Genomic DNA, 16575 nt, shown 5'->3' with positions numbered 1-16575 from the left:
TCTTTTCCAAATTTTACCCAATTTTCACGCATATTTATCATAAATACCCGATTTTCACTTACTCAATTTATTTTCCTACCGAACATCAATTTATCGATAATTAATTATTAGTTAATTACTAATTTTTAGAATACTGCTGCTCACCGAACAAATCCCAGAGGTACCTTGGGGAAGGATTACATTTACAGCGGCATGTGTGCAGCAAATAAGTGGTGGTAGTAATAAAGCAATCAAGTCAACGCGTCAAACCCGAAAAGTGACCCGTCAGATTACATATTTCGACGGTCAAGATCTTTCTACACTCTCTATATATCTTTCATCTTCATTTACATTTTCTTTCTTTTTTCAGATTCAACACTTCCTCCAGATATTTCTCTCTGCTTGTTCTATCCTTGCCTCTTTTGTTCAGGTACTTATTCATATCCACCTTTCTCTTTTTAGCTCACATATACATATATTCATGCTGTATCTATCTATTTCATGCTTGTACTTATAGGGTTTCAAGAACTTTTTATTTTAATTTTTTTTTATTTTTTTATTTAAAGTTGTTTACTGTATACTTATGAAGATCATAGAAATACCCATGTTTCTTTTTGTGTTTTTAAGCTTAAAGTTTTCACCTTTTTGTGTTTTTAGTGCTGTATAATTGATAAAGCTTCAATTTTGCTTATGGGTTTTTGTGATTTAGTGTTTTTGTTGATGGGGTTTGGTTTTCTTGATTCAGGTTTATGAATTTTGGGTTTTGTTGTTTTTGGATTAATCTCTTGTTACCCAGAGAGCAGTTTATGATATTAGGCCTCAGGGAAATAGATATAGAGGTTTTTCGATATAAAAGGTTGAGGGTTAGAGACTTTGTTGAAGTTTGGGGATTATTGTGATGGATTATTCGTGTAAATTAGGTGTCTTGGATAGGCAGGTTCGACCGTATTGTAGTAGCTCAGTGAATCCTGTAAGGTTTAATGAGGTTAGTGCTTCGGGGTTTTTAGATCAGAATGTTGTTAATGGGGCCAAATTTGATGGTAATTTTGTTGATGCTACGAGAGTTGATAGGCCTGTAATTCCTCCTGATCCGAATTCTAGTGGTTTTACACCCTTTTATGGGGTGCAACACACTGCAGATCTTCATGAGGATTTTGATTTTAGTGATGTAGTTCTTGGGTATATAAACCAGATGCTTATGGAAGAAGACATGGAGGAGAAGACATGTATGTTCCATGAATCAGCAGCTCTTTTAGCGGCAGAGAAATCATTTTATGAGGTCCTTGGTGAGAAGTACCCTCCCCCGCATGAAGAGCAGCCAGTAAGTTACTCAGATCAGAGTGCTGACAGTTTGGATGAGAACCATGCTGAAGCTTATAGTAGTGATGGTGGCAACAATAATCTTAATGGTAGTCTTTTGACGCCTGGTTGGATTTGTGATTCTAGTGATTCTGGTATATGTAATTCGCAGAGTGGTTCTGTTAGACTTGCTGCTGAAACAACATCTCAGTCATTGGGATCATTTACTAGCAGTGGCAGTCTTGTAGACGGGCCGGCAGATTCTCCGGTCAGTACTCTTGGAGTTACTGATATATTTACGGATAGCCAATCTGCTTTGCTAATGAAAAAAGGTTTTGAGGAAGCGAGCAAGTTCCTTCCTAGTAGTAATAAATTTTTTGCTGATATGGGGACCTATGGATTGCTAGCAAATGGGCAAAAGAAAGAGGATGAGTCTGTGTCAGTTAAGGTAGAAGATAAGCATGAGAAGGAGAAATCACAAGACAGGTCGAGAGGTAGGAAGAATCCTTTTACTGATGATGATGATTTGGATGAAAGCAGGAGCAACAAGCATTCCGCACTGTATTGTGAATCAACTGTGAGGTCCGAGATGTTTGACATGGTGCTGCTATGTAGTGAGGGGAAAAATGATTCTGCTCTTCGTAAATCATTGCAGAATGGAGCAAAGAAAAGTGTACAGCAGAATAATTCCCCAAAGGGATCCAATAGTGGGAAGGCACGTGGTAAAAAACAAGGAGGTAAAAAAGATGTGGTGGATCTAAGAACACTTTTAACCCTATGTGCCCAAGCTGTTGCAGCCAGTGATCAGAGAAATGCGAATGATTTACTGAAGCAGATCAGACAACATTCTTCTCCATCAGGTGACGGTATGCAAAGACTAGCTCATTATTTTTCTAACGGCCTGGAGGCACGCATGGCTGGCTCTGGGACCCAGATTTACAAGCAACTTATTTCTTTTCCACTGACTGCTGCTGATGTATTGAAAGCTTACCATCTGTTGCTAGCTACCTCCCCTTTTAGAAAGATTCCCAATTTCTTCGCAAATAAGACAATCATGAAGGTAGCTGAAAATGCTACAAGGCTCCACATTGTTGATTTTGGGATTCTTTATGGTTTCCAGTGGCCTTGCCTTATACAACGTCTGTCAATGAGACCAGGTGGGCCTCCCAAACTTAAAATTACAGGAATAGATTTTCCTAATCCAGGTTTTAGACCATCACGGAGGGTTGAGGAGACCGGTCAGCGGTTGACTAATTATGCAGAGACCTTTGGAGTTCCATTTGAATTCCACGCCATTGCTCAGAAGTGGGAAACTGTTAAAATTGAAGACATCAAAATTGACAGGGACGAGATGCTTGTGGTGAACTGTCTGTTTAGGTTTAAGAATCTGCTCGATGAGACTGTGGTGGTGGATAGTCCGAGAAATAAGGTTATGCATCTGATCAGGAAGATGAAACCAGACATATTCATACAGGGTGTCACTAATGGCTCTTATAATGCTCCCTTCTTCATCACACGATTCCGGGAGGCACTCTTTCATTTCTCCTCACTGTTTGATATGCTCGAGGCCAATGTTCCCCGCGAGATTCATGAGCGGATGCTTCTTGAGAAAATGATATTTGGACAGGAGGCAATGAACGTGATTGCATGTGAAGGTGCAGAGAGAATTGACAGGCCAGAGACATACAAGCAGTGGCAGGTCCGTAATCTGAGGGCTGGTTTCAGGCAACTCCCTTTGGACAAGGAAATTATGAGCATGGCAAAGGACAGGGTTAAGTCGTCCTATCACAAGGATTTTATTATCGATGAAGATGGTCAGTGGATGCTGCAGGGCTGGAAGGGACGCATTTTGTTTGCCCTGTCATCTTGGAGGCCAGCATATTAAAATAATGTTTTATTAAAGACTGAAAGAGGGCAAACCGTAAAATGGCTATTTCTCTATGAATTTGTCAGGGATTTTGAACCTTTGAAGCCAAGGTTTAGTCATCTATATCATGTTCTTATATGATATGGTGTTCAAAGTTACCTATTCTCTTTTATCAGCACTGTAAATGAAAGCTGTATTTCTGGGTTTCTCTTGCAAAGTTATTCCAAGACATCAACATCAGTGACTGCAGTACCTGCAACGATCGTGCTTTGTGACCAAACAAGCATTTGCAAGCATGGATAAGTTAGTCGGATAGTATCGCAAGTGAAAAAGAATCATAGTATGCATGCATTCATGTTCTTTCATATGTAATCAGTTATGTTTTGGTGAGTAGGAGCATCTGATACAGCTCTTGGAGCAAGCAGTAATATTTCATTTCTAAGTTCTCTAATGTGTTCATTGTGCTTCAACATTTCTTAGTTCTTTTATCAAATCAACTTCATTCCTTACACCCTGGATTGTTATTGTATTACTTCTGTTTACGTGAACTTCAGATATTTACTTGTGATTTAGCCTTCTTTCGTGTGGATAGACTGCGTTAGCCGTTGCCGTGAAATTTCTGATTGTAAGATTTTTCAAAATCGTCAATAAATCGGTAAAAAATATTTAATTAATTTGATGAATCGTCCATGAATCATCTTCTTTTTCAAAAATCCCCCTAAACTACAAATCAGTATCTTGACTGATTAGTTTGGATTTTCAAAATCTGTAATCATGGATGAATTATACTATGTCGGATTTGATCTGAGAACTTCCCTAGAGATCTCAGGATCGTGGGCTCTGACAGACCCCATTGATAAGATCTCTCACATTCCAAAAAAAAGTTTGCCGTTAACTAGTATACTAGTAAATTTACTGTTTCATTAATAAGCCACTGACAGATTTGGCATTTCTGTATACATATTATAGTAATGCTGTATTTATAATTATCATAATTTCTTCCCCGGAATAAATATTCTGAAGCAAGTTATCTGTTTTTTTCCCTTTTGCTTAGGCTCAGCTATGTTAGAACGCATTCCCTTAGGTTTACAATATCACTGTATGTTCAGCTAGACAACAACTAATGGATTAGTTGACTTCGTTAACCACTGAGCTTACTTTGTTTACTAGCATCCTAAAATCTTTTACTTAACAATTAATATGATTTATAGTTCAGTTTGGTGTAGGAAGAGATATCGTCCTCCCACCCCCAATGTTAAACCATATTTGTGTATTGTCTGTTTGGTGGTTTATGTCGTTTGTTTGTACAATTAACACTTCAAAGAGTTGATTACTGTATCTAGCCTCAAAGATAATGGTTTCAGATTCGGAAGAACAATTTTAAAATTTGTTAAGTATCATTCAATAGCTAAACTACCAGCTAAAGTATTTAAATATTATAGAATAAGAGGAATGCCTTGCTATAAGTATCATTCAATTACTACTATTATCGATTAAACAGCTGAACCCCTGGATGGCACTGGTCCTCTTCTCTAATCTAAGATTCTCTACTGGATTTCAAAGAACATTTGCATCTGATAATTTACATATCCGGGCCCTAGAATCCTAACATGTTCGAGAAAAGTTGGCCAGTGAACAAAAAGCCTTCTAGTGTATTAACATAAGCAATCACTACGTGTACCTAAATTGATATTTGCGAAGCCAATCTTCACCCTTCTCATAGTAATCCATTTTCTTAATTGTTTGTTGTGAAAATTGCACTGCGGCAGCATAAGCAGCAGCTCCACGCCATGCATCAAGAATTGGATCAGATGCTTTGTTAATTCGTATAGATGTCCCACATGGTCGAATCATGCGGATTCCACTTTCAAGTCGCTCACTCATACCAGGGTATAGACAGCTTCCACCAGTGATAAGAATTGAATTGGTCATACCCTCCTCTGTGTCTTTGACCTTTGATGGTAGCCTCCGTATTGAGATCCCGGCCATCTCATCCAGTCCTGCTTGATCAATACCAATTATGTTGGGATTAAAAAGAATTTCTGGGCACCGAAATCTCTCCACCCCGAGTATAATCTGAAAATCTTCCTTGGTAAGTGGACGGGGACGTGGAGCCTCAGAAACAGAGGATCCTACATCTGTTTTGGGAATAAATGTTGGATCTATATCCTGTCAAACATATCAGTTTGGATTTAAACATCCTTAAACTACAAGTTACTAAAATACAAGTAATAATGGAAAATACTAAAAAGTTTTATTAACAAACCCGGAGCCTAGAAGAGATCCGAGACAACTCTGTCTCATCCTCATCCTGCTTCTCATCATCATCATCATTATCTTTGCTCATCAATTTATAGAGTTGCCAGTCCTCATCCCTGATACCAAAAGTATCCTCGCCTTTCCCTCGATCAAATGCTGCTGTAGTCAAGAGACGCATCCTTTCCTTCTGGGCAGCACTTAACCTCTCCCCACGACCAACACCTCCAGACACACCATTTCCATTTGTATTGCCTCCATTTGTTTTCAGTCGTTTCTTCTGTTCAATTTTATCCAAGAGATCTGTATACTTTGCACGCAACTGCTCCAAATAAGCCTCTGGGTTTTCCCTACATTTAAAACAGGTATCGAACAATAAATGATTACTTGTGTTGCCACATTAGCTCATATTTTCATGAAAACAGAAGATCATATGTGACACGTGATTGTTTTTCATAGAGAAGCATGTTGCTCCCAACTGTAGATCCATTAAATATTTTTTCATTCCTTAACCACCTTTAGATTTGTAGTTGCTACGGAATATAAATCAAATCAATATTTCATGAAAAAACCAGATAGACAATGTGACATACAAGCGTTTTGCTTCTTCTAGCTTATTTTGCTTTTCTCTCTGTGATTCCTCATCCATGCGCTTCTGTCTAGCTCGATGCCGGCCATCAGATGTGGTTTTGAGAAATAACTGCCTCTTCTTTTCCTTGAACTTAACAGCATAATACCAACATCACATAGTTATGTCACAATTATCAAGAATTCCTTATACATGTAGAATGTATCACTATTATTTACATAAATGCACACACACATACAAATACTGATACAAGAAAATGCTCAAAATGATGTAGACTAATAGTTAAGAAGCTAGCATTTCTAAATCAATCAGCAAACATCAACTAGCTATTGACTAAGGTCAATTAAAACTACTTATCACCCATCAACAACCAAAAACTCAGATATGTAAACTGCCTAATGCCTGACATTAGCCACTGGCCCAAATTATTTATACATACCTGCTCTGGTGTTAGCATGCTGTCATCAACATTGATAAGATTATACTTCTCAGCATCGGGAGTATCTGCCTTTTCCTCATTCTCAATTTGTTCACCTTTGGCTTTTCGCAAAGATTGTGTAGTTTTTACAATAGCCGATTCTATTTCCTGCTTAGAGACATAGCCGGTTGTTGAAAGGAATGATGCAATGTCTTCCTCTACGACATGCTGAAGCTGCTGTAAAAGAAATTCCAAGCCATTCAACTCGTTTTCTAATTCATTTATCTTAGAAGATCTCTTTGCCTCTGCCATTTCACGCAACCTTTGGCCTTGCCTTTCCCTCAAAGCTGCTTTTTTAGCAATTTCTTCTTCTGATGGAGGCAATTCAACTGGTGCCGGTGTCCATGAGAGCTGCCAACACCTATTTTTCTCTTCAGCTTCTTTTGTCCCTTTCTGCATATTAATTACTAAAATTTGAAAGCACAGAAGACAATATATATATTGTTCATAGAGAAACTAAATAACAACTTACCTGAAACAATCCGACTTCTAAAGCATAATCCTGCGCAATATAACAATGTTCCATTTTCAAGTCTTCTACTTTTTCCCATGTAAGCCTAGACCTTTTATTAAGAATATATACTTTAAAATCAAAACTGACTGCCACAAATAATTAATAAGAAACATACAAAGATACAACAATAAGTCTTACATATGCTGAGGGTACTTAAGAGAAAGAAGCTGCTTCAAGTAATCAGTAACATGGTAGCCGCCAACATTTGTTCGACAGCATGCCTCATAAACAGGCTCTCCATTCACAAACTGAAACCACAATCTGTCGTAAGTCATAACTTCTTTACCTAGCATGGAAAGGTGAATCTGTACAATACACGAGTAGATTTCCGAGTAACATCCATTTTAAGGATCTAAATGGTGAAACTGAGACAAGCAAACAGATCACCCAGTTGTAAATTAAATATATGCACATGGTAAGGGTTCAGAGTAAACAACAATTATTTACTTACCTAGGAGACACATTTGCGCCGATACAGTTGTCTCTAATAGTATAGTCAAAATTTGCTTTTTGTGAAGCTTAACACTTAACAGTTTTATAGTGCGTACATCGTTGATTCGAGGCTCAAATATGTGTGGTAAAACTTTAGCATTGCATAGTTTTTCCCTTTAAAGTACTTGATGGAGGCTTAATGTCAATGGTTAATGCGAGAAAAGGTGGGTTTATATAATCCACTCTATGCAAGGGCATAAGCTGCAAAACATAGTAAAAGCTGATGTTGGCACTTCTTGACTTTTCTCCCAGACTACATGATGAAATGGTCCACTAGATTAGATAGTCATGGTTGTAATCGATACACGGAATTATGAAGTATTTCCGCACCTACGAAGGCTTACTCATGTAATACGAGAAGACATGCATATTGACAGAATAATACAATGCACTAATGAAATGCAAACTAGCAATTTGGTGTAATATTTTGATCTATTTTTCTATATCGATTAAAATAAAATGTATTTTGGCCCTCCCTGGCTAAAGTGTTTTCCACTGTACTTAACTAATTTATGATACTTTACAACTAATATAATGCTAATATATTTGCAGAAATGAAGGTAAATGTATGAACTTCCGAGAACGTCCTAGATAAACATTCGCACTAGTGTGAAACCAGAACTGTCAAAACATACCCCAGCATAACAGGTTGATATGTTGGTTTTCCACACTTGTCCTTCAACTAAGTGCCACTACCAACACATACCCAAGAGAAGTGGTAATATTACACCAAACCTTACCTGTGTACCTTTTGACATTAGGTCAAACATCCATTATGAAGTGTGCAAACCAAATAGAAAAAAATAGGAGATGCTGAAACATTTCATAACATCATGCAGAGTTAAACATCAAAATTATATTCTATACATACTAAGAACACATAATAAGCATAAGAGGAATATTTGGTCGTCATTACAGGGTGCTCCACCGAGTACTGAAGAAAAAAGATCCTAAGAAAGATCGAAGGTTTGATTCTTGGCTTCTACAAGAAATACTAATATATAAATTAATTATTACTGTATACGACAACCGTAAAAATTTACTTGGCCTCTATCTAGTTAGTAGCATTTACAGGAGGAATCAACACAACCATAAGAACATACTTGTCTAAATTATCCAATAAAAGAGTATGATAACTTCATAAACACTGGTTAGAAAGGTATACCGGGATAACATGACTGGTAGAAAATCCTGAACAAATCACAAGACCGTCTCTGTCACAAATTCCACGCTTCTGATTATATTTGTAGGTGAATGCAGCAGCAATGCCAAATGCTATGAACAACCAAAGGATGGACTTATTGAAATGGCTCAGTAAAAACAAAAATGTACATTTCTAATCATGGTTGTCATGTCGGTTGACTAGTCGCGACTAAGCGGTGATAGGATGTCGACTCAACATGTCGACTAGCTGAATGTCGATATTTCGGTCGCCTGCTCCACTAATCGGTCGATTAGTCGACCGCGACTAGTCGACTAAGCGGTCGACTAGTCGAGCTGCTGAATGTATATATTTTATCTGCATAAATTTTGTTGCATGCTACACCACCACGTCACATCACAAATGTATCAGACAATTGTTATTGATCAATTGTTACATATTTCACATGATTGCAAGTACTTTTCTTTGTTGTTATTTGTCAATTCTTCTAACGTTTTCATCATTCTCTCCAAGTGTCAGATTCTTAATTCCTTAGAATGTGAAATAAAACATTGTGGAAGGAGTTGGAACTTAGAACCTAGAACTTAGAAATCTAAAATACACAATATATATACATATTTGTGTGTGTGTGTGTATTGTATTTTTAATTTAAATTATATATTATTTTTTTGTCGACAAGTCGACTAGCGGGAGGCCCGTCGACGCGCCTCGACTCATAGACGTGACAACCATGTTTCTAATTAAAATCGAATATGTAGTTTTGACATTAGCAGAAGGAAAATAGAAACTGAGGGTCTATACGACTACAACAATAATACCAAATAGTTGTTGAAGCAAATAAATATCCAGATAAAACCCCATCAATAGTATAGTACCCCAGAAAAGACATTCTAGAAGTCATCCACAAAATGAATATTGAATTAGAGAACCATGCAGGCTTTCAAAGCATAAAGATGTCGACAATATTAAATTAAAAAAAGTCTTTGCTCATACCCACTGAGGGAACCCCATAAGTTTCAAAAAGAAGCTCGGCCATTTTACTTCGTGACTGGACTGGGTTGCATGGACATTCAGTAATCAGCACAGGATGATTAATCTGTTCTGCCATCAAATTAAAAGAAATGATCTTAAAAATAAGCTGATATTATTAATCTACATCTGATAAATTAGATATGTGATTCCATACATATGCACTGACAAACAGTAAGTAATAATCTCCAGCTTTTAGAGCATCTCCAAGAGACTCTTCATACACGCTCTAAATTTAAAAAAATACAGTAAAGAGCATGAGCATACATTAGAGCTCCAAGAGACTCCTAGCGGCTCTTTAAAACTTAAAAGCCTACTCCCCTCTCACTTCTAAGAGGCTCTGGATGGCTCTTAACTTATTTTACATCAATAAAATATTAATTCCCTCCAAATCTTTGTCACAGTGGAGAGAGAATATAAATAAAATATAAATAGAGAGCAAATTTATAGAGAATTATTGGAGTTGACACATTAATTTACTAGTAGCCACATAACTTATTTATTTTTAATGAACTGGGAGACTCCTGGAAATGCTCCACAGATTTTAACTATACCAAAAAAGGTTCCAATTTTTGAAGGCCAGAACACATTTTAATGATAAATAAAAATTGTACTTCTCCACCAACAACACTTCATCTAAGTCAAACTTTATTGTCGTCTTCTTTTTCAGAATATTATTTTTCTTTCACAAAAGATTACTAAACTTACCTCAGATCCATCTGCACCCAGTCTATCAAATGCAAAGTCAAGAATCTACAGCAACCAAAAAAAATGAGTGAGGTTGTAAAATAAAATCATATACAAATAGCACACTTCCTTCATCAATCTACTAGCTGAAGTATGAACCCAACAATTAACAATCTTGTAAGTTAAGTTTCTTTTCGGCTTGGTTATTATGAGTTGGCTGAGCCCTATTACAAATACAACTTAAGAGTATTGGAAAAAACATTATGTCAAAAAGCTGATAATGAAAGGCCCCAGATAGACCACTGTTTTGGACTTTAACAGCGGTTCTAAGTTAAGGTATTTAAATTAAGATATAGGGGTCATCGTGGTTTGTTCTGGTCGTGGTAAGGTCAAATTGAAGGCCAAGCAGAATGATACAGGTTTCTTAAAATCCCTACCTGAGAAACCCAAACCGGTTGGTCAGCTTAAGTGGGTGTGGACCAATGAATTGATTAGTTTGAGACCATCTATACATATTTGGGGACCTAGTATATAAGTTATAATATAATGCACAAGTTGGTTTCCTACTGTACCCTTCACAATTTAAACAGAGTACAAGGGGATTAAAATAATTCGCGGAACCACGTCTTAGAAGTTAGTCCCACAAACATCATATTGGAATAAGAAATAATAACATTTCTAGCTATCAGTATAGATGCATGGGGAACTATAAGTAGGAAGTTAGCTACCGGTATTGCTTTGCTTATATATATCAAATATCTTCCATAGAAAATATAAATCAAGTACCTTTCTCAAATCACAAAATGCTATGACGCAATCTTGTTTTGATAATATTAGACCTTAATCATAACATTTCAAAGCATTATCTTATTTTCTTTTTCCGAAAATGGACAATTGAAAAGGAGAAAGGAAAGCTGAGGTGCAAGATGTATGAAGGTTGATAGACTAGAAGGATAACATCTGTCATAAACTGGAATCAACTAAGAGAAACAATGAGCTCGCTTACAAATGAAAACAACAACAAAGGGGAACCTTGAAATAGATCTATAAGGGAGACTCGTAAATAGCGAACAAAATTATAAAGGCCTCCACGTACAATTGGATCCTATGAAATCATTTCGCTAAAGCAAGAGCTAGAAACAGCTTGAAATGATCATGAGCATTGCTGCTTGCAAATGGGAACAGAATCTAGACGGGTTCAACAAGATCCATAGGACAGGCTAAAGGAAGTTGCAAAGAACTTGAGAGAAACATGAAATAAACTTAGAGAGCTTAAGACCAGTACACACTACAGATCGAGAGACGCTGAATGTAATAGCTTATTGTACCAGTACAATAAGCAACTAAGTTAGAGGAGTAAAAAATAGGCTTCACCACAAAATAGCAGTAAAGTAGAGAAAGAAATCTCATTCACATGCTAATTATTAGAAATCTTAGTTGACGGATTAATTTAGATAGAGTGGTTGTAAGAGTATAGTTCTAGGCTGAAATAGAGCTTGCATTAGTTCAAACTTAAAAGGAGTAGAATATATTAGATGGATAAAAAATATGACAATTTAAAAAAAAAACAAAAGAGAGATGGAACATGAAAGCAGCATCACTTAAAGTTAATACCCAATTAATCACATATTGGTAGTAATCTATATAAAACTAAAGCAAGCTTACATATTCCATAATTTCAAATTGAAATACAACATCAGCATCAAATGCTGAACGAGGTCCAGAACGGGTACAATCAAAATACTTCAACAATGCTGTATCATGGTCACCAACAATTGTTACTGTTTCCCCTGCATGGAAAGAGAAAATGTTAAACATAACTGATTTCAAAGCCAAACTTATTAGTGTCAAAAGCCTATATAAGTTAATGCAATTTTAAAAATAACATTTGTAAAAAAATACGTATTTGGTCGTGATAAATGAGCAAAAAGGTTCGTGCAGGGATAAACGCATACTGTTTAAGATTTAGAGACACTCTGTTGAGGTGCGGATCCTAAAAAAACTAGAATATCCTCATGTTCTTTGTGTGATCACGTAATAAGAATAAGAACTACAGGGAGCTGGCGATGCATCAATTGGTACTATCAAATTAAAAAGATTTGACAGTTCACATTGTGCTTTAAATATACATGTACAAGTGTTGTTTAGGGGAAACGTGGATCGATCACCCACAATTGACTCAAACATCTAATAATGTCCCGTTCCATTATCACTAATATATGTAATAATTACGTAATGTTCCCTGACTCTAGCCAACGAACCAACCCACAACACATGCTAATTGGAGGAATTAGGAAAAAATTGGCTAAATGAAGAAAGGAAAGGCCCAAAGCCCCTAAACACATCAAATCGGTGAGGAACCTGATGAGGGTACAAATTCCTCATTTTCTATGGGTTTTTATTTATTAACAGGGCTAGCACATTTCTTTATTTCGTTGTACATGAGGCCCGCTCTAGTTTAATCCTAAAAATCAACCCTAGATCCGAAGTTATATATTCCCATATTATACCACAAATCTGATAACTAAAACCAAGCCAGAAAAAGCTCAAGAATACCCTACATTATCATTTTTTAAGGATGTAGCTTTTGTTACGTAAATCCTTGGAGAAATCATAACACAGTGAAGCAATGGATTACATATTCCGTGCACAATTCAACTAAACAAAATGGGTCTCTTAGCAAAATGTTTCCAGGAGAAGTGATATTTTAGTACATTCAGTATCTATTAACAAGCTAAAAGCAAAACCTTCAAACCAAGAAGCTAAAATCACAAACACACACTTGCAATTCTTCTATTCATGAAACACTTGGGGTTAAACTAGACAAAATTGAAATGGAAATCTTATAAGCTAAAAGTTGTAACAAATTTAAAAGGAATACCAGTGGTTTTGTGACGAGGTCTCTGAACAATGTTTCGAAAAATAATGCGAGGCTCACTTTCTCCGGCCCATCTGATTTAAAACATTCATATAAACAGATTAGCATAATTTGATATACACATTCATGCAATTAGAGAGAGAGAGTGGGGGGAGGGAGAGAGAGAGAGAGAGAGAGAGAGAGAGAGAGAGAGAGAGACCCAATTCGGAAGTAGGAGGCGCCATTATCGATTACGATGGGAACGGAGGGAGGGAAGCGATGGTAATCGGATTGTCTCTGAATTTGAGATATGAAGGGCATTTTTTGAAACCCTAATACACGGAAGTTGAATTGAGTATTTGTACAAGTAGTCCAGAAGCTTTTACTAATGGTGTTGGTGTTATGTATGCAGGATTTTAGAGAAATCAAAATGATGAACCTTAATCGGCCCGATTTAAATAATAATATTTTATAACTGCATATTTTTTATAAATTTTAGTAATTACTCGGAAAAAATAAAATTTTAAAATAACTTATGTAACTATATTAAATAAGAGTTTTAAAATGTGTGTCGGACTTTTTATTTCAAATATTAAGAATCTAGTGAGACGGAGAGAGTGAAATATAGATTTGTTGAATAATTTCCTTCAATATATCTATCTATATATTAAAATGGAACCGAGGCAACTTGAGCTAAAAGAATATCTGGAAAATTATATTATTGCCCTTAGCGAATATGAAATTTCCAAGCTTTCATCTATGCGACCCCCTATAATATGTCCAGGTCAATCATACGATCTAGTTAAATAAAAGGTCTTATCGTTTTTGCCACCAGTTACACTGCGACCCATACATTACACGTAAACAATAACTGATTAAATTTTGTATTCATCATTCCCCGTCCCATCCCTCCATACTTCCCGTTCTCCGGCCAATCGTCAGAGCCCTTGGTAATTTTCGAAAATTCTTCAATCTTAATTTATGTGTTATACATGGATGTGTGTATAAATTTCAGTTAATTTCTCATTTGATATGTATAGGTATATGCTTTCGCATATAAAACTCAATTTGGTAGATGTTTTTGTTTATATTTACTTGAAGTCTTAAAATTGTTGTGATGTATATAATTAAGTGTTAGATATGAATTTGTATAATTTGAATGCTAGTGGTGTAAGGTTGAAACATTTTCAATGTCCTATAATTGGTCATATTATATTATATAGGGACTTCCTCTGCATAATAAGAGTCCAATTCTTAAATTTATGACCTTAACTTCAACTGAATAAATAATTCTAATATCTCATTATATCGTAAATCGGATAATGTAGCGCCCTCCAGATCCGGGATTTAGATATGCGGGTTACTTGCCAACTACAAACACAAATCAACTTGTACAGTGATTATATAAACATATATCTAACCCCTTAAAACTACTACATAAGATCTTTAAAGTTAAGGTATAAAAACAAGATCACAACACTACTTTTATTACATTTTTAAATTCAAAATCTTACAACCCTCTCTTTATTACAAACCAACTAACTAAACATGATTAAAACTATGTTCATTTTATTCAAACACACACAACATCTATTACATTAAACCTGTTCTGGTAGCTCAAAGCTCTCTTCCTGAATTGGGATTAGCACTCTTGGTGCCAGAGGGTCCCGCTTTTTCACTGGCTTCTTTACTACCCCGGTGTGGATATGCTTCATTCTCAGCTTTTACTGAAAGATAAAGTGAGTAACAACAAAAAGATGAGCCATAATTGCTCAGTAAGTCCGCAATATGTATATAGTATCATAAGAAAGTCAATTGAATCTGATATGAATAGGTAATCAGTTTCTATATGTACTTATGTATCTCTGTAAAAGGTAAAGAAGGCTGATGTCGACAATTATCAAATAAACTAGATTGGACATAAAATCAACGTTCACACCTATACCCTGCTGATCAGTCTGTTATAGTGCAAATCTATACCTAAATGTATAGATCCATTCGGGTACCCAGGCAATATGGCCCAATAACAGGGGCCGGGTCACTTCCCGGCCCATAGGGTCCAGTTTATTCCTGCCCTTATCGTAACCATTCAGTCCAAAGATAAGCATCTAGAACAATCGGTATGCTTTGATGTATCCCAACATCAAAATATATCAGGATATAGGTAGTGTGTGATCTATTGGAATATGAATAGAGTATTCAACGTATCAAGGGTAATCAAAAGTAAGATAAAAGTATGATCAAAGAATAGTAATTGTGTTTTAGTGAATGTGAACAAATGTTATCAATATTCAGTGTATGAAGAATTTGAATCAGATATAGAACTAAGCATAACAATTCACTATAGAATAGGGGAGAAACTTGCCTGATATGTGATCTATTCCAAATCTATCAATGCTATCTATTACTGGTTTGGACTGCCTCGTTCGATTCGTATCTATAAAGGAAAGATACCAATTTAATTGACTTATACCTCAATCGTATACCAATCCGAATCCACACAACCCTTATTGTATACTTATACGATAATAATTGACTCGTATAATAATTAAGTAGCATTTAAGACTCCTAGTCTTAAATAGCACATAACACATAAGTCATATAGTCATCCAGGTCTTTAAAATAATTTTAGAATTGAAATCGAGTCATTATTCGCCTAATTGAACAATATATGACTCGTTTCTTTTTTTTATATATAATTTGTTAGACTCGTATTTCTAATTAATTGGCTCAATAAATAAATAAATATCTAAATATGACCCGTTTCCGAAAGAAATTGGGATTTAAAACTATTTTTATCGAAAACATATCATTTTCTGAATTTAGGAGCGTTCGTTTCAATTAAAACAGATAAACTGTTCAATTAATATTTAATTAATAAGAATAATTCAAATATTATTCAAAATAATCAATTATTCAAATCAATTAAATATTAATTATATTTTTAAATAATTATTTAGGAAAAATCAGAATTAAAAATGATTTTTCCATAATTTTTGAAATTAAAATAAAATTAATACAAATTATCTAAATAAACTAATTAATTATAAAAATAATTAATCAATTTAAAAAAATAATAAATAAAATTTTGGTTTTTTAAAAATAATTAAAACAATTCAGATTTATTTATAAAATAAATCAAATAATTAAATTAATTAATCAATTTATTTAAATAAATAAAACTGAATTTTAGAATTTATTAAAATAAATGTAAAAAGAAAAATCAAAAATAGGTTTTTGAAATCAGTATTGGGGAAAATCGGATCAAAACCGGGTTTTAAACCGGGATTGAGTCCGGGCTGTGAAGAACAAGAAATGGGTCGCCGGCCTCACTAAAATCCGGCGACGTAAACCCAGTTTCCGGCG

At 35.4% G+C, this 16575-nt stretch overlaps 2 protein-coding genes across 3 annotated transcripts; one reads left to right on the top strand and one right to left on the bottom strand.

Annotated features, from left to right (window-relative positions):
- The first annotated feature begins 260 nt into the window (after nt 1-260).
- Nucleotides 261-3656, top strand: LOC141676705 (scarecrow-like protein 14). The gene is made up of 2 exons (XM_074482408.1): nt 261-409; nt 725-3656. Exon 2 carries the CDS (start codon nt 878-880, stop codon nt 3161-3163), a length of 2286 nt encoding a protein of 761 aa, XP_074338509.1. The 5' UTR covers nt 261-409; nt 725-877; the 3' UTR covers nt 3164-3656.
- Nucleotides 3657-4602: 946 nt separating this feature from the next.
- On the bottom strand, nt 4603-13625 carry LOC141677147 (actin-related protein 5). 2 transcript variants are annotated; one of them, XM_074482912.1, is made up of 12 exons: nt 13430-13625; nt 13234-13304; nt 12018-12142; nt 10374-10418; nt 9630-9732; nt 8640-8749; nt 7121-7230; nt 6941-7031; nt 6430-6861; nt 5995-6122; nt 5412-5751; nt 4603-5314 (listed from the first exon to the last, which is right to left on the bottom strand). In XM_074482912.1, the coding sequence occupies exons 1-12, from the start codon at nt 13528-13530 to the stop codon at nt 4817-4819; spliced, it is 2154 nt and encodes a 717-aa protein (XP_074339013.1). In that variant the 5' UTR covers nt 13531-13625; the 3' UTR covers nt 4603-4816. The 2 variants fall into 2 exon arrangements, with proteins under 2 accessions (XP_074339013.1, XP_074339014.1); XM_074482913.1 differs by lacking the exons at nt 13234-13304; nt 13430-13625 and having other exon boundaries at nt 9630-9737; nt 12018-12109.
- Between the last annotated feature and the right edge of the window lie 2950 nt (nt 13626-16575).

The sequence above is a fragment of the Apium graveolens genome, chromosome 8 (genome assembly GCF_009905375.1).
Source record: "Apium graveolens cultivar Ventura chromosome 8, ASM990537v1, whole genome shotgun sequence".
Lineage (NCBI taxonomy): Eukaryota > Viridiplantae > Streptophyta > Magnoliopsida > Apiales > Apiaceae > Apium > Apium graveolens.
Note: the sequence above shows the minus strand (reverse complement) of the source record. Positions and strands in the feature narration are given on the sequence as shown.

Excerpts from the sequence above, each read along its gene's own strand:
- LOC141676705 (XM_074482408.1), top strand. The coding sequence starts at position 878 with ATGGATTATTCGTGTAAATTAGGTGTCTTGGATAGGCAGGTTCGACCG.
- LOC141677147 (XM_074482912.1), bottom strand. The coding sequence starts at position 13,530 with ATGCCCTTCATATCTCAAATTCAGAGACAATCCGATTACCATCGCTTC. Across the intron at positions 13,305-13,429 it reads GCCTCCTACTTCCGAATTGG|ATGGGCCGGAGAAAGTGAGC; the intron begins GTCTCTCTCTCT and ends GTTTTAAATCAG. Across the intron at positions 8,750-9,629 it reads TTATGGGGTTCCCTCAGTGG|CATTTGGCATTGCTGCTGCA; the intron begins GTATGAGCAAAG and ends GGTTGTTCATAG.